Genomic DNA, 24,090 nt, shown 5'->3' with positions numbered 1-24,090 from the left:
TGTGTCTGTTGTCTGAATCCAAACTTCCAGTGCTAACATTGGCTTAACAAGCTTTACATTTTCTGTTAAAAAAAAAAATACAAAGAGCTCATATTTCAAAATAAATCTCCTGATTTGTACTTTATTTAACAGCTGACACAGCTGAGATTTTAAGCAGCTGAATGCACATATAATGCATTTTAAGAAGTGACATTGCTATGGTTATGAGTTACACAACAATATGATGTCAGCCCTCTGATTGGTGCCATGGTATTTAGCAATGCCACTTGGACAGGAAAGTTCACACACAGAAGCCTGTCCAACAGTTCTAAGAATTTTATATCTTTTGAAGTATTCAGTATATTTCTTTATGTGTTGAAGCGCTGGCCTTCCAAATCCCCTGTTTTCATTTTCCAGCAATCCCAGTGAACTGGGGGTCATTGGATTGTTTGCTTTCTCACTGGCTGCACTGAAATCAAGCAGCCGTCAGCTGAATTACTATAGTTTAAATGGGTCTAAAAAGAATTCAAAGTGGTACTTTAAAACAGCATTATGACTGTGCTTTCAACACAGTATGAGGATATAACACAAACCTAAGAGGTAGAGGTGGTTCAAAGAAAAGGTGAATTTTCAGTACTGGCTCAAAGTAAGAAATGATGGGACTTCCAGTTTTCAGCTGCCTGCTTCAGCCAGAAGTTTTCTGTGATTATAATTGTTTCAGCAATAAAACAATCTGCTTTTGGTACACATTAGGTTTTAGTTTTCCAAGACATCTTTCCATCTCCTGAGAACATAGGGAAACACCAAAACAAAAACTTTATCAAAATATTACCATTCTATACTGGCATTATGGCAATGATGGCCTATCAATTCCTTTGTCTAAAAAAAAAGACAAAGTGAGGCCGGTTAGGATGGACTTAACCAACAAAATCATATTTATCTGTTTAGATTGTGCAGAAACAACAGTTTTCTAAATGTTATGTACAATGTAGTGATGCAGAATGGGGAAAGGAAGAAGGAAACCAAGTGACATATAAAGTGGCTTTTTATTTAGTAGATTACTATCCATTGCAAAAGCTTGTTGTGTGATAAACATTATAGTTTTATAGTGACTGTTTAGAAATGCTCTGGTAGTCTCTGCTAGCACTCAGATCATAAAATCACTTGAAAGAATTCTCATCCAGCTGGTAGTTTAACTGACTACCCATGGATGGATAAGCCTAATTCAGAAGACAGGAAATTGCTGAAGGTTTTACATGCAACTCTGGCAGAGTGCCCTTTCAGCCAGGAAGGCCATTCAGGCAAATAATATCCTGGGATCCATTGGGAAGAGTGTGGCAAACAGGTCAAGGGTTTTTACTCAGCCCTAGTGAGGCCACAGATGCAGTGCTGTCTCCAGTTCTGGGCTCTTAGTACAAGGAAGAAAAGTGCCTGTTGGAGAGGCTCCAGTGGAGGGCAACAAATATGATTAGAGGTCTGGAGCATCTCTCTTATGAAGAGAGACTGGAGGAGCTGGGCCTGTTTAGTGTAGAGAAGAGACATCTTAATGAGAGGGATCTCATTAATGCATATAAATATCTCAAAGGTGGGTGCCAAGAGGATGGTACCAGACTCTTTTTGGTAATGCCCAGTGACAGGATGAGCAGCAATGGCTGTAAACTAAAGCACAGGAAGTTTGATCTCAACATGAGGAAGAACTTCTTTACCTTGAGGGTGTCAGAGCACTGGAACAGGCTGCCCAAGGAGGTTGTGGATTTTCCCTCTCTGGAAACCTTCAAAACCCAGCTGGATGTGTTCCTGTGCCACCTGCTCTAGGTGTCCCTGCCTTGGCATGGGGGTTCGACTGGATGATCTCCAGAGATCCCTTCCATTCTGTGATTCTCTGAACTCTGAGAGGTGTTAACACAATTACAGTACTTGATGAACTTTTTGTGAACTGATTTAAGGTTTTTGTGTACTGCCTTTTATGGGTTCCTTCATTAGCTGAAAAGGAAAAATTAATGTTTTTATCTTCTTTCTTAATTGTTTTTAACCTTTTCATCTAAAATCAGATCTCTTGACCAAGAGATTTCTAGAATTTAAAACTTTAAAATTTTCTGCACTGAATACTGTTTATCATGAGCCATTTGACAACAAACTATATTCTCAGTCAGTGCTTTGTTGCTGTCCTGCACAGCAACTGCTCTGGAATTTGTGCAGCTCACAAGAAGGATGCAATTTCTGTTGCTCCAATGAGAGCAGAAAGAGGCTAATGATCCTTTGGAAAGGTGTTTGGATTTGAACAAAAAGAGAGGAGGATGACACTGCTTTTGTTTCCAGCTCTTTTGGCAAAAGTGCTTTGTTAGTTCAGGTAGGATAGGATATATGCTGAAGCTGCTTTTGAGGTAGGGGAACACTTACAGCTGCATGCTTTGGAGCTGGTTTTGCCTTTTTCCTTAAGTTTTGCCTATATAAAGGGAAGGTACTACTTTACTGTATCTCTAGGTTAAATTAATTGACGTTTGTATTCTATTTTGAACCTGCAAAGTACTAGAAGAAATGTTAAAATTATTTTGGAGAAAAAAGTCCTTGCCATCTCCAGTTGGATATGAAATCATTAGGACAAAAAAATTACAAATGCTCAGAGAAACAGATGATTTTCTGGGATATTGTAAAGTATAATGCATTTGCCCAAAGACTGGAATCAAATACTTCTGTGATGAGCACTTTAGAGGAGTTTATGTGGAAAATATTAATTCTTATTATCTGTAGTGCTTGGATCTTGGAAGTCAACAGGGTATGAGACCACCCATTACATAGTGAAGGCAGAATAAATATTAGAATGATTATTATTCCTTCTCCCAAAGGTGTGTATTCTGCATAACTATTGATATCAATTTTTTTAAAGACTTTACTCATTTACTGATGGACTTTATTATAACATAAAACTCATTGACCTGTGACCAAAATTAAGGCTAAAAGTCCCTGACTTTAAGGAGTTCTTCAGACACATCTTCTGTCACTGGTTCTTTCATTAAGCTCTTCTATTTGCATTGCAATGCATTTTAAAAAAAAGTTTAATTCATATATTCCTACGTTATTTGTTGTTACACTAAGTAATACCTTTCAATAAAATGTACTCTCTATATTGCAATGTATTCTGAATTATTGCAGTAAATTTAAGTGCTGTCAGATAGTCATTGCAGGGGAGACAAGGTCTAAGTCATAAGTACATGAAACTCCAAAATAAGACATCGTAAAGGAATTTGAGAGAATTTAAATTAAATTTTCATGGTTAGAAGACAAAGAAAACGATGAGATATGCATTGTCTCCAACTTCCTGCCATGATTATAATTTTCCTCATGTTCGATATTCATCCAGTACTGTTTGTAGTGCATGCTTATGCTTTGGCATGTTGCAAATGAGGTTAGTAGAAAGGTAGCATTTACAGTACTTATTAACCACTGTCTGTTCCAGAATGCCTCTTAGAATATTTATTCAAATTCAGCCATCATTATTTTTAGCTCACTTGGGAAATTATTAGCTTTCATCTGATGCCTCACATATTTATGCTAGAAATAAGAAGATTTCATACTAAGCGTATTAGTATGTTTAACGTCAGAGAGGAAGCCAACTCATTATGCCAATTCTTATTTTGAAGAGCTTTTAATAGTGATAGCTTTTTCACAAGTAGTCAATAAGGTCCATAAGCAAAATTTAGACAAGTAGCTAAGGACCCTGACTGGTATTTCCAAAGATGCTGAGGCAACTAAAAACACAAGCATATGCCTAGAAGGATTAGAGTAACAAAACAAAACACCTGCCTGGGATCACCTATCATAGATTTTAATGGAAATTAGATACATGACTGCTTTTGAAAAATCTCTTGAGTGTCCATCTGCCTCACTAGTGCCAAAAAACATTGGAAATCTGACTCATATGCCTTTAGGAGCCTCCAAGGTCTCACTGGCTATTCATGAGATTTGTGCTAATTTTTGAAAATACAGTAACACTTCTAAACAGTTAGTTTTCAATTTCTTAGATGTAGTCATCTACCTACCACAAAACCTAGACTCATTTAGGCACTTCAGCAAACAATTATGTATGAACCTCAGCAAATTACAGAGATGGCCAATCACCAACCACATGAAGTTTAATGAGGGTAAGTGGCAGATTCTGCGCCTGGTGTTGGAGTAACCCTGGTTGTGTGAGTATAGACTGAGGAATGAGAGGCTGGAAAGCAGCACTGTGGGAAAGGACCTGGGGGTCCTGGTCAGTGGGAAGTTGAATATGAGTCAGCAGTGCCCTGGCAGCCAGGAGGGCCAATTGTGTCCTGAGGGGCATCAGGCAAAGCATCACCAGCTGGTCGAGCAAGAGGATTGTCCCACTCTGCATTGGTGTGGCCTCCCCTTGAATATTGTGTGCAGTTTTGAGCACCACAAAAACTAAAAGAAACCTTAAGCTATTAAAGAGCATCCAAAAGAGGGCTATGAAGATGGTCTGGAGGGGAAGCTGTATGAGGAGCAGCTGAGGACATTTGGTTTGTTCAGTCTGGAGAAGAGGAGATTGAGGGGAGACCTCACTGTAGTCTTCAATATCCTCATGAGGGGAACCAGAGGGGCAGGCACTGATTGTTCCACTCTTGTGACTTGAGCAAATGGCATGAAGCTGTGTCAAGGGATGTTTAGGCCAGATATTAGGGAAAGGTTTTTCACTCAGGGAGTGGCTGAGCACTGCAATGAGCCCTCCCCAGGCACATGGTGTGATTCTTGGGCTATTCTGTGCAGGCTCAGGAGTTGGGCTCGATGACAATTTTGTCCCATGAATAGTAGCTGAACTTTAAAATTACACTACAGACCTTTCAGGTTGGTTTGAGTAATGTTAAAAATGAGGAGTTTTTTGATGTGCAAGTACCCTTTTCAAATCAGAAACAAATAGTATCTATTGATTGCTCAAAAGAGCCTTTTTTTGGCTATATTTATAATGCAGAAAGAAAAATATCAGAAGTTCAGCTGGTATTTCTTAGGAAAAACAGGTGACTAGTTAGAAAACAGTGGGAATCCAGTCAAGGGAAAATATTTGTGGTGCAATGACACTTATGGCCAAAAGACCTAGGAAAATCAATGATCAATGTTTTCTTTAGTGAGCGTAGAGAACTCATGGAATAGATTTCCTCAGACTAACTCCCGCTATCCTCAGTGAACTGAGCCAAAGCCAATAGAAGTTTACAGATAACCTTAAGTGAGTATCCATGGACTCCCAATTTGGGATTATGAAGTGAATAAACTGCTGGACGGGGCCAGCCTGGATTATTAACATTACTATTTTCCCCTCCTTTGGCATCTTCTTTGTCCTTTCTTCATTATACTACGTATCAACTTTTCCGTGTCATTGTCTCTATCCTCTGCCCTATGAGAGTATAGAGACACATTCTAAAAAAATATTACATCCTAAAAAAAGAAAAAAATCAACAAGGCATTCCCACCTGTTTTGTAATTCAAATATGATTATTTTACACTTGAAATAATTCACAGGTTATTTGATTCTTGATTGGGAGAGGAGATGTCAAGCCTTATTTATTAAAAAAAAATTGTTCTTTTTTCACTGCTCTGAACTTCATCTGTTTCATATCAAAATATAAATTTCTATTTGAAAAGACTAGCAGACAAAAGGAATATCGCCAGTTATGAATTTTGCTCATTTTATTAGTCTTCATCTTAGTGATAACAGGAAATAGTTGTATTTTATTTCATCAAGACCTGTTGCTTTCAAAATAGAAATAAAATGACTTTGAAAGAAAAATTAGGGTAGCTGACTTAATGCCATTAGAGATGTAGTTGTAAAATTTCATTCCATTGTTTAAAAAAAGAAAGATAAGAATTAAATTCTACAAAATATCTTCCTATTTTCTTGAATGAACAGTTTGTCTTGACCATACCATTTTTTTAAATTTTTTTTTCTTGGGATAGCTATATTAAGTCTGCTGCATGTAATTCCTGAAATAGTGGTGGAACTCCTTAAGTGTATGAAAATCATTCATGCATCTCATATGAGATCATCCTTCATGCATTTTAAATGCAGAAGTTAATAACTGTGAAGTGAGAGGATGTTGTGGAAACACTAGCCTCATTTCTATCCCATTTCCCTCAAACCAAACCAAATGGGAATGGTACAGTGCACAACATTAAGAGTACCTTGAAATGATCTAAATTATATACATATTTATTCATTATAAACATAGATAATCCTTTCTTGTTTTTAGTGCTGTACTCTGCTTCAAAACAATACAGTTATTGAAAAGATTTATCAATATCTGAACTACCTAAAGTACAGTTCCTCCCCCTGTAGATGGTTTGGAAATTTTAACTACTGTGATTACTGTTCCTTGCAAAGGGATCACATTGGAGAAGACCATAAAATGTGGTTATCTTTGAAGTGGATGTGTGCTTTTTCTATGTTGCCTTGGGTGAAAGGGGGAGCTGAAGTGAGGAGTTAGAGGTGCTTTGTTTTATCAATGCATTGAATGGCTTACAACCATAGATGGTGTTCTTTCTTAATTCAGTCGGATTATTGCTTTTATGGATGAGCTCTTTAGGTCAGCAGCCACTACTTTTTAAATCTTTGGATTCATAGAATAGTTTGGGTTGGAAGATACCTCTAAAGATCATCTAGTGCAACCCCCTGCAGTGAGCAAGGGCATCTTAAACTAGTTATGGTTGCTCAGAGCCCCGTCCAAATTGACCTTGAATGTTTCATTGCCTTAGTATCTGAAAACACTCATTGTTTTAATGAGTGTCTCAAAACTGTACTTGAGCATCATCTTGTGTCCTTTCTCCATGATGATACCATGATAGAATGCACAGCATTCTAACAGAAAATGTTTCTCTAATAACGTCTTTAGTAACATTTAGATGCCACTCTAGGTTTTAAATGTTATTATTTTGTCTCAATTTCTTAAAAAACTGTTGGGAGATGAATATTATTAAGGAATAGAAATGAACCTGTGTGGGCAGGAGTGTAAAAAATTGCTTCCTTATTTATGCATGAATAAGTGCACCTTGTCTTATTATGCAGGAATAAAACATGAAGGAGTTTTACTTATTATGGCATGTAAGGGTATATTCAATCTATTATATCAAGAATGAAAAGATAGATAAGCTTTTCCCTTGTACTTTTACTGTCTCAGGGTAGAATGTGCTCTCCAACAGGATTTATACTTAGACTAAGGCCTGGGAGTTCTTAAAGACCAAAGGAGCAGCTCCAGCTGGTGTTACCTGGACAAGGCATATTCTGGGTTTTGCTTAACTGTATAATACCATAGCAGCTAAAATAAGCGTGGTTTTGCTTTGATCTGAAATGTGGTCTGTATGAGTACATCCTACAGTGAAGTTCATTTTGTGGCTTTAAATAGATTTATCTCACCAAAATTTAGGCTCTTAATGGAGGATCCTTACTCGACTGAATTAAGAAGCATAAGGATGCGATTGCCATAGCTTCCTTGCTTAATTTAGTGGAGAGGGAAAAGTATCCCCTACTGGATATTCATAACTTAGTGAGAGCTCTGAAAGTTTGTTAGTCCTCTCACTGACTGCAGGATGAGCTTGAGTAGGTTGCTAATTCAGAATCTTCATTTGAGAGTCCAGAAGTAGATGGAATTAATATGAACCAGAACCTCCTTGTTTTGGATCAAACTCTGTTTAGTCTTTATCATTCAGAAGGTTCATTCTGTATGTAGATAAATGAAAAAGATGTATGTCTAGAAAGATCTGAATTTAAAAATTTGTCTGAAAAGATGTGAAGGAAACAATATAGTCAATAATGTAAAATACAGAGGAGAACTTTTCTAATACATGTCTCTTTCTCTATCTGAATCATGGAGGTATAGGAACATCCTATTCTTCCTACACCCCTATCCTTCCTTGGAAAAAGGAGAAAAAAATCCAACAAAACCCCACAAAAAACATCATAAGGAACACCTTCATATTACTGAATTCCAAAATATAAGTAAGGTTGTAATACAAATTGTTTCCCTAGTACCTCTGTTTTTCATTCGGGGCCATTGATTTAGAGTAAAATGCCAGAAACTATTAGAAAAAACCCCAGAAATGTTCTAAAAGCAAATATAGAGTGGCTTTGCATTTAATCTTAGCTATATATTTCAGAAATAAACATGGCTTTTATTCAGGACATGTATTTGCCAATAACACATCTGATTAAACTAGGAAAATTAGCCATACTATCAGTAGCTTGCTCCCAAATTACACAAGAAGAAATTAGATACATTTTCAGTAGCTTGCTCTCAAATTTCTTCAGTCTATGAGTCACCAGATTCTTCCTGCCAAACTAAATATGCCTGTGAAAGGCTGGAAACTTTAATGGAAAGAAACATAAAACTTGAAATACGTAGGAAAAACTAAGTTTTTTTTCATGGAAGACCTGTTGACTAGTAATTCAGGAATTCAGGGGATGCAGAAACAAATTATTACATCTTAGTTGTCCACAGAAGTTTCAAGGTATGAAATGTATTCAGCTTAGATCTACTGTGGTAACTTAAAATAGACGTCCTTATTAGCTTTTATGTAACCTGAAGTAATTAATAAGGACTTATAAAAGGAAGCTGCAAAAATTTCATAATAAGAGTAGGAACTCATGCCTAGTCATTTTGATGGGGCTAAGTTAAAAGAAACCTTCAGTATAGTTAGGGTAAGTCTGAAAAAAAATCCCTTTTTTGTAAATTGAGTTTATTATATGTGATCTAACATAATTAGCAATGTACTCATCTTTTCAGATCCTCAAGCAGAATTGCATCTTCTCTATGATTTTCCCCACAACACTTAACCTTTTTATAGCTTTGCATAAGCCATACATTTCAAAATAATCTTTAGAATACAACTCATGAAATACAGAGTTTCTGTATGTAACTTAAGTTTTATCCATTGCCTCGGTAGGATATGGCTGTTAATTAATATTCTTTTGAAGTCAAAACAGTTTTCAGTAGTATTTACTTTACTTACAACTTGCTGTTTGTGGGATTTGGGTGTATTAAGTGTTTACTTTTTTGGAGATAGAAATAGTAAATAAGTATTCCTAGAATATTTATTTTAAGAAAGAAAACATGCTTAAGTTTTGTTCACTGAGCTGGGTTGAGTCAGAATGGTTTGAGACAACCCCTTTTTTTATAGCAGATTCAGCCTTGTGTAAATTTCTGCCCAGCATACAAAGACACAGGCATCATAAACAATCAGTTCTGTATAAAAAAAAGTAAAATAATTTCAGGTTTGTGTGCGAGTCATAACTTCCTAAAAGAAGTCCTTTTAACAGGGCACTCCTTCCCTACTTCCATAGTTTTATGGGCATATAAGGAAGCAGAAGGTTCTGCTGTCTGGAAGCATCCTATCACTCTAGAAGACTTAATTTACATAAATAGGAAGACTGGGATCCCAGCTGAATTTCAGAAGTAAGATGGGAAATATAGAAAAAAAAAAAAGGAAAGAGAGAGGTGAACTCTAAATGATTTCTTTGATGAAAGGAGGCTATTCTAGGAAAGAATTTACCATGAGGTAAGCAAACACCTTTCGTTCTATCTTGTATGAGCAAGTACACTGAAAATATTTGAAATTTGTCTGCACATGGGATTCAGTCAGAAAACACAGTAAGTATCTCAGACTTGAATCTGATTTTTGTAGGAATTTAAGAAACTGTCCGTAAGTTGGAGTGACCCTCTGGCCCCTCCAAATACTACAGATGTATTAAAATTCCTATTTTCAGAACCTCATTCACTGATGCAAATATGAAATATGCCTGTCATTACTTAACAATTAGACCCAGTACTTTGGCTTTATCTTTCATAGTGGTTTTGCATTGAATGCACTACAAAGAAAGTATGCATTAATGGCTTTTTCCTCCTCTTGTCAATGAAGTTCCTGTGGTTATTACCAGAGATAAACTTAGCATAAATTCTTCAGTAAGTATACATTAGTGATATTTCTTTTGTCTTGATTTCTAGACTGAGGAATTACCTAACTGTTGGTTACCCCCTTGCATTTGTTGTCATATTTTTTAACAATTAAGCTTGTAGCACAGGGAAATAGTGGCATTTGGGTCTGGTTTAGTAAACAAGTTCAGATCCATCCTTTTTTTAAGCAAAGCTCTGAGAAGAAAATGGCTCTATTAGATTTTCAGTGGTCTGAGAGGTTTGAAGCATGCATGAGAGCTAAAGTGCTGAATAAGCCCTAGAGAAATGGCTGTACGAACTTCCGTCTTTGGACGAGCACTCTGTGTAGATCGCCATCGATGCACAAGTAGTCAGTGCGAAAGGTTTTAATTAAGAGGGTGTGTAGTTCTGCTAAGCTGGATAATTTGCTTTGTGACTTTTGCTGCTGTTGATCTAGCATTGCAAATGCTTTATTAATACCAGAACAAATGCAGAGGTCTATATGCAAAGGTTTTGGCCAATGGCATAAAGCGTATGAACTGAAGTCAGAGAAGGGTTTTTCTTGGTATTTAAGATTCAGTGGAAAAGTAAGAGGGGTAGCTATGCCAAGAATTCATGCTGATCTTGCCAAGTGCTTCTTTGAGTGACTTTATCCAACATGAGACTAAACAATGTATTAAATACACATATAGCAGTTAGGGAATCAAAAGTCAAATAACAGCTCCCGTCATTTGAAACCAAATCTGAAACTTGGTCTGGTGCATAAAAAAAAAAAAGGTAAACATTATAAAAAGCACTAGCATCTCTAACATCTAACAGCTAATAAAGACACATATAAATCGAACTTCTGGAGAAACTGTACTGCTTTGGTTTTGGTAGCAGACACTTTTTGCAGAGCTGTTTCTTGCTGAAATTTTGATCAATTATTTGCTTCCAGTCACTTCATTGAAATTATCATCACCACTACAGTCGCTCTTAATGAAAAGGTTGAAAAATTATTAAATCCTTGGTGATCTGCGGAACTAGCTGCAGAGAAGACCTGTTAGCAGGGTCTAAATTTAGTGTGTTTTAGAGCATAAATCCTCCTAGACTCACTCTGCGATCCATGGAGAAAGAAGGTAGAACCTCTCTGTTGTTAAAGAGGTAGCTTAAGTAGATTAACCTTAAGGTTAGCCTTTATGAACACTCCCTATCCTTTGTTAATGTTGTAAAAAATTAGAAAATTCTTTCAAAGACTGGCGTATTTTCAGAGAACTTCTTCAGTGTTTACTACCGAGGACAACAAAGCACATCATCAAACTTATGTGTCAGCTATTTGGCTATAGAGTGATACCATTCCAGAAAACAGAGCTGTCTTTCTGACAGAGGTATGTATCAGTAAATGTGCCTGTAGTTCTGGTTCTCTGAGCACTAACTCTGCAGACTTGTCTAGAGCTTCTTTCCAGGTTAGTTTTCCTGTAAGGAAAGTAAGGAACCTGGGGATAAAGATTGACACACCCAAATCTTCCATGGATACAGTATTTGGACATGAATAGGGCATGTAGCCAGACCAAGGAACTTAAAAACACTCTCAGATCTTACTGTGTGAACATAGCCAAGATGACCGGCATTTGTTTGCAAAGATTTGTAAGACGGTCAGTGACACCACAGTCTGTGTGTGTCCGTGGCAGCTTTTCAGCGTGCCTCTGCTGGGCTTCTAACATTAATGCTCCTTTCAATCAGGGATGCAGAGAGGAGCTAATGACTCATAGCTCCTACAGGTATGGAGTACTTAAAGAACTGAGTGCCATGCCATCTCTTGTAATTATGTTGATAGGTTTGACAGGCCTAGAAACTTTAATAGCATCTTAAAAGCAGATTTTCTGAAGTAAACAAGGAGCTCTTAACTAAAGGGAAATGGAAGAAGCAAAACGTAATTGCCCATTGCTATACCACTTATTTCCTCTTCTCTAAGGCAGCAATTCCTCCACATATACCTTAGTGCTACAAAGCAGTGAGATCTGATGACATCTCAGTTATGTTCCCGTGCTTATCCTGATTTTCTGATGATTATAAACTAATAGTCTTACACTGCGCGCATCTGGGGATTTTCCAAAGGACAACACACAATTTTTGTTGTCTTATTGGACAAAAAAATGTAGTAAAAATCCGCAGTGATTCTCCATAAAGAAGTTGACACAGGGAACATTAAGCTGTATACCAGAAAAGCCCCATCTTTTATGGTGTTCAATGTTTCACATACAGAAGCATGTGCTAGATCATTCTCCATTCTCTGAAGAATATCAGAGGAACTCCATTGTCTCAAGTATCTAAATTCTGCTCCTTCTTTTCTATGCAAGTGATACTTTAGAAGATTCAACATAAGACCAAAGCAGTTTTTTTAACAGAAAAAAAAAAAGGTGGAGTTTTAGCTCATTAAGTCGATTGTTGTGATTTCAAATAGATGTTGCCATCTAACTGGGCTTTTAGCATTTTCTTCTTAGAGCAAACTACATGAGCTTTCCTTTCTCATGGTAATAATAGTCCTCAGGAAACAGTATGAGCAAGAATTAAATGATTGTCCAGCAGATTCAACACATACAAAGAAATAAATAATTTTTTTGTCTAATCTACAAAGTAAATTCCTGTAATAAGACTAGACTATTTCAAGCAAAATTTACCCCCTCCTACGTTATCACATCTGTAAGTTTTCTGTAATTTGTCCTTTTAATTTTTCCAACATTCTTTGCTCTCAGCAGTGTTTTGTAATAAGAGTATCACGGTAGACCTTCCTAGACATTAAAATTCAAGTGAATGTTGAAGTCATCCCATCATCACACTTTGCTTCATGACTGTTGAATCCAGAGGTTTTGAGACTAGAGAAACATTAATTGAGAAAAGCTGTGTTTAAGTGTAGCCACTCTCTGTAGCCAGGCTCTCTGTTGGCTTCTCCTAACAAAACCTACCACACAGGAACTTGAGTGGAAGAAGTTCTCCTAGAGAGATGTTCCTAGACAAAAGGTGGCAACAAACTGCTTTTCTCTGGTGAATCACGGGCAAAAAAACCGCTATCTGAGGAGTAACCAGTGCCTGTTGAAATTAAATGTGACCAAGGAAAAAAGCAAATGCTCTGTTTTGGGGTTTGTTTGTGCAGTGTGCCCCCTTAAAATATCTTAGAAATGCTCCTTGAGAGTCCATCTCATGAAGAAAGAAAGTGGTAGAAACCACATTTGACTTCCTCTCGAAGTCAATACTTTTCTTTGTGTGTGGTAAGCAGCTGGGGCATCTCCTGAGAAGCTGTAAAGAGTTTCCTTTTGTAGCTAGAAAGTTTTGCAAAGTAGACTACATAGAGGAAATTTTTGTCTTACAGTCCTAGCCATAGATATAGCCTTGTGGTTGTGAAGTACAGAGTTTCAACAAAAAGTAAGACAGTTATTTCTATCTTCATTTCCACCCGCAGCTCCCAAGAAATAGTCAGAAGCTTTGACCTTGACTCTGAACCAGGAGTTCCACCTCAGCCAAAAGGTATTCTTTATATTTGGAGTCTCTAGTGAAATATAGAATGATGGAAGAAAAACCTTCCCTCATAGCTATTTCCTGTGCAAGTTAAAGGCAAATACTACCATTGATTATACTTTATTTAAAGGAACCAGAATATGAGAATAAAAAGCTTAAAATGTTACTTTAATTGACATACTCTTTACAACAAAAGAAAAATATTCACTAGATTTTTACCTCTGTAAATGATGTGTCATTCTTCAAAAGTCCCAAGAAATGGATGGACATTTTTAGCTTCCAACAGTATGCTGCATTCAGTAGTACATTTGATATTTTTTTTACCAGTGTTACTGGGCTTAATTTTCTCTAGTTATGTATTTTAGATTGAACTCTAACAAGAAGGAAAAGGCTAAAAGAAATTAAATTGCTTCCTTGTGAATCAAAATAGTCAGGTAGAGGACACACATTACTTAGCATTCAAGGGGCCACATACATATCAGCTTCATAAAATTCCTATTGAATGATGCAACTGCAATATGTTGATTACAGCTTTGCAAGACTTTCCTAAAACAGGATGGTCATTCATAAGTGAAATCTTCCACAATTTTTCATATAAAACAAGGTTGACATTTATGGTGTGAGCAGTTATATTATTTCAAGTGAAAACTCAGAATGGGAGAAAATTTAAGAGAAAATCTTAGCTGACAGCAGATAAAAAAAATCAAGATTGCAAGAATAACGATCTCCTTTGAAACTCTGGAAACCCATCCAGGTATTTCAAAGTAAGGATGACCTAGCTTAGGGCAGAGATTTGAAACAGATTGTGAAACCTTAGAATAACTGAGATTGAAAACAAAGAGATTTATAGCTAATGGTTAGAATTTCACATAACCTCTTACCTTGAGGAACACAAAGTACACATAACAGTAGGTCTGATAGCTTGGCAGTAACAGCTACTCTTGTGGTAAGCAAGCATGATAGCTCTCTGAACAAGCAACAAAGACTTTGCTGGGAGAGAAACATCTAAGATACATCCACAATAAAAGAAAAAATGCCATGCTGTTCTGAGAATGTAGTATACTATCTTATTGTTTTCTAGTGCAGAAACAGGAGTGGGAGATGCCAGCCTTCCTTTACATTCATTCTGGCCACTAAGTATTTGTATGGCACTCAAATAACCCCTTACTTGTAACTGAGCTGCTGATAAATAAAACAGATTTTGGTGTATGAATGAACACCTAAAGAGTTGGTAGAAAAATATATACTCCTTTATGAGAGATTCCAGTAGTTTCAATATTGCACTGAGCACCAGAATACTAAATTCAGCAGCACCTTAGAATAGATGCTCATTAACAATAACTAAAATGTTAAATACAGAAGGGTTCTTTTGTGAATAGCGACTTATAAGGTGCCCAGTTTCAAAAGTGAACTTTAATAAAATTTACCAAGAAGATACTGAAAATGTGAAAATGTCTACAGTTTATATGTTGAAGAAATTAGGATTTTTTATAATTTAGAAGTGCAAGGATCTGAACTTCTGCTTTTATAGCAAGCAAGGAGAAAATATGGAAAACAATAACTTCACGAATAGAAATTAATAGAGATAGGGTGGATAAGATCAAAAACCCCAAAATGATAGCTTAGAAGACAAGAATTATTGTTAGACATGAAGGATGGGTAACTTAGAAAAGAACATCAGAAAAGCACATACTGTTATTAGAAGTAAATGCTAGCTTCAGAGGCTATAAGAACACAATTTCTAGTATGTTTTGAACAAACATGTTAGTGAACCCATTCAGAATGAGTATATATTCCTAGCTGAAAGTTTCATTAATTTTGTTATTTGAATAGCAAATAGCTGAAAATCAGAAATAGATTTCTATTACTTACAAAGGTGAGTATTTCTTGATCCACACTATTGCAGAGTTAATTTTATCTGTTGCCTGTACTGGTGTTAGTCTTTATTATCTCACCACGCATGAATTTTCCTCCACCTGTATTTAACTGATGAAGCATGTGGATCCTTGGACGTGGGAACTTTCTGCTTGCTGCCCTCCAACTTTTCTTTTTTTTCGAACCAGGTGTTGAAGCTTAGTGTGTTTTTAATATGAAACAGTGTGTATTTAAATTGTTTACTAGTAGTCTGACGTAACAGGTACATGTACCTCTGCCTCATAAATGCCTTGGGTCTAGTATGTGCTTTCAGTAATTTAATTTCAGTGACAGGTCAGTGGAAAACAGTAATATAGCAGGTGGAATAGCAGCAGCTGGAAAGTGGTTAAAAACAATAACAAGTCTGGAAAGCAAAGTTTGTCAGAAACTCAGAGAGGTTGAACACAGGCACAACTTTATTCTTTTTCGAGGCTTCACGGTAACTGAAGTCTTGAGTGTCTCTGAGATAAAGGAGACTAGTCATAGTCGGCAGCCTCGATGATCATAGCTAAGCTCATTTAGAGGAGTACCAGACTCCAATGAATTACATGGAAAGATTTGGCAGTTGAATGAAAGAAAGGACTGACTTACTGAAGTAAAAGCCTCTGTCTCCACACACGAACTGAAGAGCATCAACCAGCTCAGCACCACAGAGTGTCTCTGGGCCAGCAGCAACAGAACTGGTTAAGGTAAGCAAACACAGCCCAAGGTAGAAGAAATGGGTGTAGGACACAGTGTGCATCTTCACCTGCCAAGGAAGCAAAAGCAGTGTTAGAATTTGCCAACAGAGTCTTAAACAAAATGACTTCTGCACTATAATTTCTTGGACGATAAACGTACTATCAGGAAATGTCTCACCATAATTTTGTAATGGTCTACATATTCTAGTCCATGTATTTTGTGAACTGGATATTTCCTCTGGTGAATATTCTTGGTTCACATTCACATGTAAGTTAGGGAAGTTAGGAATCATAGTGACTACGATTTATGGTTGCTCCTGCAATAGGAGAATATGGGGGAGTGCAATAGACAGGCAGAGGGAAGCCTGGAATGAGAAGAGTAAGGAAGGCAACATGGAACTGGTTTGTCTTAGACCAGATAAGCTGAGGGAATACAAGAGTTGTCTGCCAATGTACTGTGGGAAATGGGGGTGGCATATGATTGAGAAGAGCTGTTTAAACTAAAAGCCAACACTGGCACAGGAATAAATGGCTGTAAACTGAATGCAAGGAGATTTGGCCTAATAGGAAGAGAGCTTTTATTAGGACTCTATTACTCTCCAGCTACCTTAAAAAGGAAAATACCAGGACAAACCAAAAAAAGTTTCAAGGTACAGCTTGCCAGTGTTACTAGAATTGATGTGGGACCTTCCATAGTAGAGGACCACAACCAGTGACTCTTACAGTCTCCTGCTACTAACAGGCAAACATCTGGAACATGTGAGAAATGCAGCTATGCCTCATTGACCTCCATTATATCCTCTTAGTCAGGTATGGCTATGAGGTATACACAGAGGTGATAATTCTTTTCTCATTTACATTTGGTTACAAACTATCTTTTTTCTGTACTTATGATTGAAGAAAGGCCAATCCTCAATGGGAGTAAACTTGCACCATTCCATTTATCCACTTCCTTTAGTATCAATTTATGTCCACCAAAGATCTTACCCAAAATATCAAAGAAGATAGCTTTTGTTTTTTGTTTTTTTGTTTTTTTTTTTTTTTTAATATTAGGAGGAGCTATTTACCTATAGTAGCATGACACTGAAGAATGTGCTTAATGCATACTCTGAACTTACTCAGATCACTTGCCAAAAATGCTAGTTTCAAAAGGTGTGAATCTGAATTTAATTTCATTGTCTTTCAAGGTTAACATTAGTATTACAGTCAGGTAAGAAGTTACAAACCTGTCTTCCACATACAGTTAAACTTGGCTTAAAACTGCTTTGTATTAGCAAACTAGTACAAAGCAATTGGAGTAAAATGATTAATCTTCCCCAAAGTTTCTTTCAGGGACCATTTAATCTTATTTCTTCACTGAACTTTTGAAAAACTGAAGAAATTATCTATTGTCTGATCAACTGGGATCTGTTCCAGTGGGGTATTGATTCTTCTCTAGTCAATAACTTTTAAGAATTCTTATTTTCTTGGCAAGAGATCTTAGTACCTTGCTAGATGAATCCCCTATTTCCACTATAAAAATAATGAATAAATCTAGATCCCATGATGCATTATAAAAAAGAGTGAATAATTATTTTCCCATTCACAAGAGTCTTTAACCAACTTTGCCATGCAAAACCCAACAAGCTTGAATGCACAGACATGACTTCAATGGCAGATGGAAAAAGATCAGATTATAAATGAATGATGATAACATGAGGCATTATTTCCTGTAGTGATTCCGTATCTTAACAACAACAATTCCTTTTTTCCTTTGCCATATTTTTGAATTTATAAGATAAATGTGATGCACCTGCAGTTTAAGATGGTTCCCAGTTCTGAGGAGGTAAAGCAGAAAGCTGTTTAGCACACTGCCTCAGAAAGCTGAAAGACATTACAAATACAAGAACATTATGTATTTAGCAATTTGTTCTCGTATAACATTTGGTCCAGAAATAAACATAAATTTTAGACATTTAACAATTTTTTATTTTTCAAGACTTCTCAGCTGGCTTGCATTTTCAGATAAATATCAGCACTGAACTACGACAAAACAGATTATCTACTGTTTTTCCTTTAGTGGAAGCCAAAAAGGCTGCACAGTATAAACCACAGAGAATTTCTAACTTTATCTCCAAATTTAACAACAGTCAAGAACTTTCAAACACGTAAAAACTTTGCAGAAAAGAAAGCAGACTCACATGTTTCTGGGGTTCAATCAATTAATTAAGTACTGTTTCATTAAAACTACTTCCAAAACATAGTTTAAAACTTTACCTCATCATTTTAATTAAACACAACATTAATTGATTCAATATGTTTGTGATAAAATCAAAGTTCCTCTCTATGTCTGAGGGGAATATTCTTAAGAAAATACAGAGTTGTAATCCAATATTGCTTCAGGTTCTCTACAATCAAGCAGGATACTTACATTATCCCCAATTTGACTAGAAAGTTGAGACCTTAAAAGAAAAAGCTTTGCCATGTGGGTGGGGTTTACTGAAGCATCTAATTACATTAGGAAATTGAATACAGGTTCAAGATGAGCCTGGTTAAGCACTTCTTTTAGTTGCATAGAATGACCATATTTTCACAGCTGGAATTTCCTTTTTTTTTTTTTTTTTTTTTTTTCTGCATTCCTCTTTTAACAGTCCAGAAGAGTGGCACCACAAAGGAATGTCATATATGAACACTCTACATCTCATTTACTTCTTAATTCTTCTATGTAAGTTCTCTTTACCTAAAAAACTATTAGTTGACAAAAGTTGTGCATAAGAATTCTTCACATGCTTGGTAATTTTAGTAACATGTAAGAACATCTGCAATAATTAAAAATACCTGGAGTGGGGCAACATATTTATGGACAGTATATTCTATAGAAAGAAATCAAAAAATATATATTCAAAATTACATTTTACCACAGGGAGGGTGGGCCTGATTATCAAATCATAGTAGAAATAAGCAGTTATTGTGCAATAACAGTATTTATTAGTAATTATTATAGAAATAAAGACTGTATACTCTAGAGTGGATCAAGGTTTAAATACTGTTAACTTTGAGTAGAGAATCTGGGCTACATGCTAACTTAAATCAATATGTTCCATTGATTCCAAGGAAGCTTGGCAGGATGCACAGCTGAGGAACTAACACATTACTTTTATGTTTGTGAGTGCCTTGCTCAATACTTTAAAAAAAATCATCTTTCAAGTATATTGGAAGGGATGCCCACTTATACATTAAGGGAATGATTTCATCCATTACAATTACACACCTGTAATTAGGTCATTAAGGAATGAGAGAAGAGTGTTTTGAGTCCCTCTAAAAAAAATAATTAGGCCTTAAACAATTAAAACAGGATAATTCTTTCAACTGCATAAATTTCCTTGCAAAATATTAAAAAAAAAAAGTTCTTAAAGGATATAAATTTGCTGATAATGAAAGGTTGAACTGGAGCCAACTGACAGAAACAGAGGTCAATGCACCTATTGAAGTCAAATTTACTTAAGACAGCTTATATTATTGTGCAGAAATTATAGGGTCATAACATGAAACTTCACATGCAAACTTTCCTGAAACAGCCCTCCCTAGAAGGGAAAACTTGGAGATGAACATGTAAGGGAATTTCCATTTTCTTTATGTACAATTGCTTAAGCTGTACAAATATGCAAGGTCAGCAAGAGTCGCAGCTGGTTTCTAATGTAGAAAACAAACTGAAGTTCTCATTTACTTTTAATTTATGAAAGCAAAAAACAGGCAAATGCTACGATGCTGCCAGAAAATTGCTGCAGTGACAACATCCCTTAAAAGTTTCCTTGTGAAAGCATGAACATTTTCTCAGTAACTGTGCATAATAAAACTGCAGAAACTTAACATGTGAATAATACCTTTTTTCCTATAAAACCCTGCACCTGCAGAAAACAGCTAAAAGTTCTTGTTTTCAGAAGCATTCATTAACAATATAGACAATGATGTAATTGGACCTTTTAATAATGACATAACTGAAATATTACAAAGTTCTCTGAATAGAAGTGAAATTTAAGGCACGTATCTGCAATAGTTTACCCTTACAGTTATCTATGTAATTGCAACTATTATATACAGCCATTTTCCAGATCACATAAAATTGCATGTTCAGCAATTTATAAATAATTCTCAGTTCTAAAATAATGTTATTGAAAAGTGCACAATACTCTTCAAACCAGAAGCAGACAATACACAGCAAAATAAAACCAAAAAATTATTTGAAATAGTAATAAAGATTTACCTTCAAGAAATCACACAAGCAGCACTTAACTAATTGTGTTGAAAGACTGTTGATTTTTTCCATTGCTTCTTAAAAGTGCAAAGTCTGGAAATGAATTTGTTAGCAGTAATGATGAGAAAAAAGAAATCCAGAGAGATGTGAGATGTTGAGAGCAATGTCACATTTCAATATTGAGGACTTTATTCCATTGCGCAGGCTCTATCTGCTCTGATTTTAGCAGTGACAGTGAGATTTAGCAAACAGAAGAGGGATTTAGAGAAAATCCTCACATTTATCTACATTACACAGACACTGTAGACAGGAAACAGCTGGGGGAGCATTTGCCTTCTCTCTCTCTCCCTCTTCTGGCAAAGTTACCGAGTAAGGACTTTTTTGGGCATGGTGACAAATAACATCATACCTTTGCATTTTAAAACTAGAGCACAGAAGCATATTTTTTTCCCTTTAAAAAAATGTGAATTAGTGACTGAGGGGTTAGCAGACAAAACGAGCTTGTGCTGCCATGAAAAATAAGAAAATGTATTCTAGCTAACTTTTAGATAGCTATGTGCATTTGTATTTATGTGTGTCTGCATTTCAAATACATAAAAACTTATATACCTAGGGGCAATGTTTGTATATATGCATACCTTTCTGTATGTACACACATTTTATTTTTGCATAGAGGCATAGGTATTTTATGTGTATGGTACAGAAAGACAGGCAGTCAGTTATCTATGTTTTTCTTAATGCGTCTTTACGTTATTAAACTTGGCATGCCTATATGCTGAGTAACAATTAAAACCTCCAACTCTCTGTGTGATTAACCCTAAAATAGCAGTTTGTAATTTGCTAAAAATAACAGAACTGTTAAACACTACTTGTAAATAGGGCAAAATAGCTTTGTGATCTTTCAGCAACCACACAGGGGAAATCGTATAATTTCCTAGAATTTACAGTATTATGAATATAGTAGCAAAAGTAGCCCAGTTTGGGGGGCTTCCATGATGTGTATATTAAATCTGTTGTTGTAATTATAGTGTGAGTTTCCCCCTTTTGAGTAGTAATCTTCAAATTACTCTTGATAACAATTTACTTGACACCGGGAAAGAGAGAATTCCACTTCATTAGTTCTGCAATACCTAAGTTTTGCCTTTTTTATTTTTCCTCAATTATGAGTATATTATAAATAACACCAGCTGGCCAGCAACATGCTCTCACGGGTTATGATGTCATTCAAATCCCTCAACTGTGTTAGTGGCTTGCAATGTGCTCCAAGCCAGCTGTTTTTCTATTTATAATGTATGCTTGCGTTTCAATACTTAGCTATTGAGAATAAAGTTGGGATGTTGTTTTATAGATACAGTTTGTACTTGTTACCCTTTGGGTTTGGAAGATGGCATTTAAAAGTAGAGGACTAAACAAGAATGCATCTCCAGAGACCAAATACATGTCACAAACAGTGCATGATTTCCATAAAAGCTGTTTCAGAACATTGCATTTTGTCCCAGTTCGCTTCCACTCAGAGTTGCATACTGAGGTGCTAGCTGTACTTTATGATTGAAAATAACAATTGAGATCATGTTGGCCCAGATCTGTACTCAGTTTTCAGATCCACCTTGAACTATATGGTGCTTGCCAGGCAGAAAGGACACATTTAGTTATTTGTATCCTCTATGAATGGCTAATACTCTGCTCTGTGCAGTTTTAAACAGTGTGTGGTTAGCTAAGCTGATTAATCTTTGGAAGGGATTTCTTCTAATGTAACATAATGGCAGAATCAGGGGGCTTTGAGGTAAGTTTGCTTAGGTCAGGTAATGCTAATAGTTCAAGTATTCTAATACACATTTGTACTGCAGGTGATGTATTTTAATATTCTGGTCAGTTTTATTCTTCCCTCTGCATTTCAGAGGTCACTACATAGTGGTATTCTACACATAGCTTGATAAAGCCTGATACTTCTCATAGCACATGTATCACCTCTTTGACAAGCCTTGTGGAAGAATGTGGGATGACAAATTAGCAAAGGTCTGATAATCTTTTTTTTTTTTTTTTTTTGCTTTTACTGTACTACAGATGGGTGCACACACTTCTGCCTTTTTCCTCCTGAATAACAGAAGGAATACGTTCATTCATAACTTCCCTGCTGCCTGAGCTGCAAACCCTTGTCTCACTCGGCACTGCTTTCTTTCTCCTAGGTTTCACCAGGCCTTTCTCAGCATGAGAGCAGGATGCAGTAGAAGATGCAACTTTTGGCTCTCAGGGTAACCAGAGAATCATAGTGTCTCTAATCAACTGATAACTGTCTTTGCCGTTCTGAACACTTTTCCTCTATGCACCTCACCAGCCTGAGGTTCTGATATACTTCTCTTATTTCTTTTTTGTCTTGTTTAAAAGTGCTTATTCAGTTACATACATTCCCTTGAATAAAATGCACCTGTAAACTACAGAGTTTATGGTAGTCATCAAAATACTCACAAAAGCTGTCCAGGTTAAAAAAAAAATATATATATATAATTGGAATGTATATAGCTATTTTGCATTAAAAGAATATAGCACATATATTTTTGTTTGCCTTCTTAAATATGACCTGCAGTGATATAATAATCACAAAGACATACTAAATGAGTGAGAGATGGAACTAGGTATTTAGGAATCTGTGTCCTGATTCTCATCTTTTGTACTTTAATACTCACATGGCATCACTAATATGCTCTAAAGCTTTAGAGTTCCTGAGTCAGTTTTCCAGGGACAACTCCATTTTGTAGAAGATAGCAAAACTAGAAATAATCATTTATGCAAATTAATATATTGTCCCTCCTTAAACCGTTTTTAAAAGGGTAGGAGCATTGCCACAATGCCTGAAAAAAGTCTGAACTGTACGAAGGCAACCAGTGTGCATGCCTCTTGCATTCTTCTGTATTAGATCAATCTTACCTATATGCAGTTATTTGTTATTTGTAGCTGTTGTTTGTTTTTTACATTGGGATTACAAGTTTTCTGGAACCAAGATAGAACCCCTATAATAGATATCACCTGAGAAGGTGATAGGGTGGAGAGCATGGAGGGATAAAGGATGGAAGAAGACAATAAAGACAGTGGCTGGTGAACAGCTGTTTTTCATTATATGAAAATAGCAGAGACAAAATTGTCTTTGGAGAAAGACTTGAAGGGGAGTATTTTATTAATATGAAATCTGTGTTGAAGTTAGTGATTAGTCAGGTATATGGTGGAAAATTCCTTTCAAATTAAAAGTTGGGAAGTGGAGAACATGCTAATTCATTTGGGTTTTTTTAAAAAAAACAACCTCAAACACCTTTTTTTCATGGTGACCTAAGTAGTGTTGTCACTAGATGAAATCCAAGTAACAAATTTGATGGGAAGGATGAGGGCATGCAATTTGAGCTGTCATTACATTGCCAGCATTGAAGAGACACTAAGGAGAGAGCATTGCCATGAAAAACAGTTTCCCACTTGGGTGAACAGGGAAAGTGCAATCTTCATGATTGAATTTTAGAGAGGATCATGTAAATTGAAACCTTTCATATTCGCCGATGAATTAAAACATGAGTGTTTCAAGGGCAGGATGGATGTGTAAGAAACTCAGCCCAAAACTACTGCTTGTAGGTAGTAGTGGCAGAAAGAATCGATGTTAGTAACAGCTCAGAATTAGTCCATAGACTTGTAAACTAAAATTACTGAGTATTTCACATTTTGTGGAGTAAGAATAATGGCTTTGCGGAGATCAAAAGGCAGCAAGGACTTTACTGCTTGCAGCTAGGATGCAGAGTGTATGGTGAGAATGCTCTGATGTAATAAAGTACTGCATAGTTTTATTTTATAGTATAAATGAAAGTAGCTACTGTTTTGAATAACTCCATATTAA

At 36.1% G+C, this 24,090-nt stretch overlaps 1 protein-coding gene across 2 annotated transcripts in view; it reads right to left on the bottom strand.

The window, feature by feature from the left end:
• IGF1 (insulin like growth factor 1) overlaps positions 1–20,551 on the bottom strand; it is a 46,920-nt gene extending 26,369 nt beyond the window's left edge. The window contains exons 1-3 of one of the 2 annotated variants that reach the window (XM_027881128.1): positions 20,226–20,551; positions 17,775–17,845; positions 15,894–16,050 (exon numbers count right to left, since the gene is read on the bottom strand). In XM_027881128.1, the coding sequence (XP_027736929.1) occupies positions 15,894–16,044 (151 nt within the window). In that variant the 5' untranslated portion in view covers positions 16,045–16,050; positions 17,775–17,845; positions 20,226–20,551. The remainder of the gene's footprint in view (positions 1–15,893; positions 16,051–17,774; positions 17,846–20,225) is intronic. The other variant, XM_027881127.1, reaches the window with a different exon arrangement.
• Positions 20,552–24,090: the final 3,539 nt, after the last annotated feature.

Source organism: Empidonax traillii, unplaced genomic scaffold (assembly GCF_003031625.1).
Source record: "Empidonax traillii isolate 1590-97213 ecotype Southwest subspecies unplaced genomic scaffold, ASM303162v1 scaffold84:size2688230, whole genome shotgun sequence".
In the NCBI taxonomy this organism is placed as follows: domain Eukaryota; kingdom Metazoa; phylum Chordata; class Aves; order Passeriformes; family Tyrannidae; genus Empidonax; species Empidonax traillii.
This window is presented reverse-complemented; position numbering and strand designations above follow the sequence as displayed.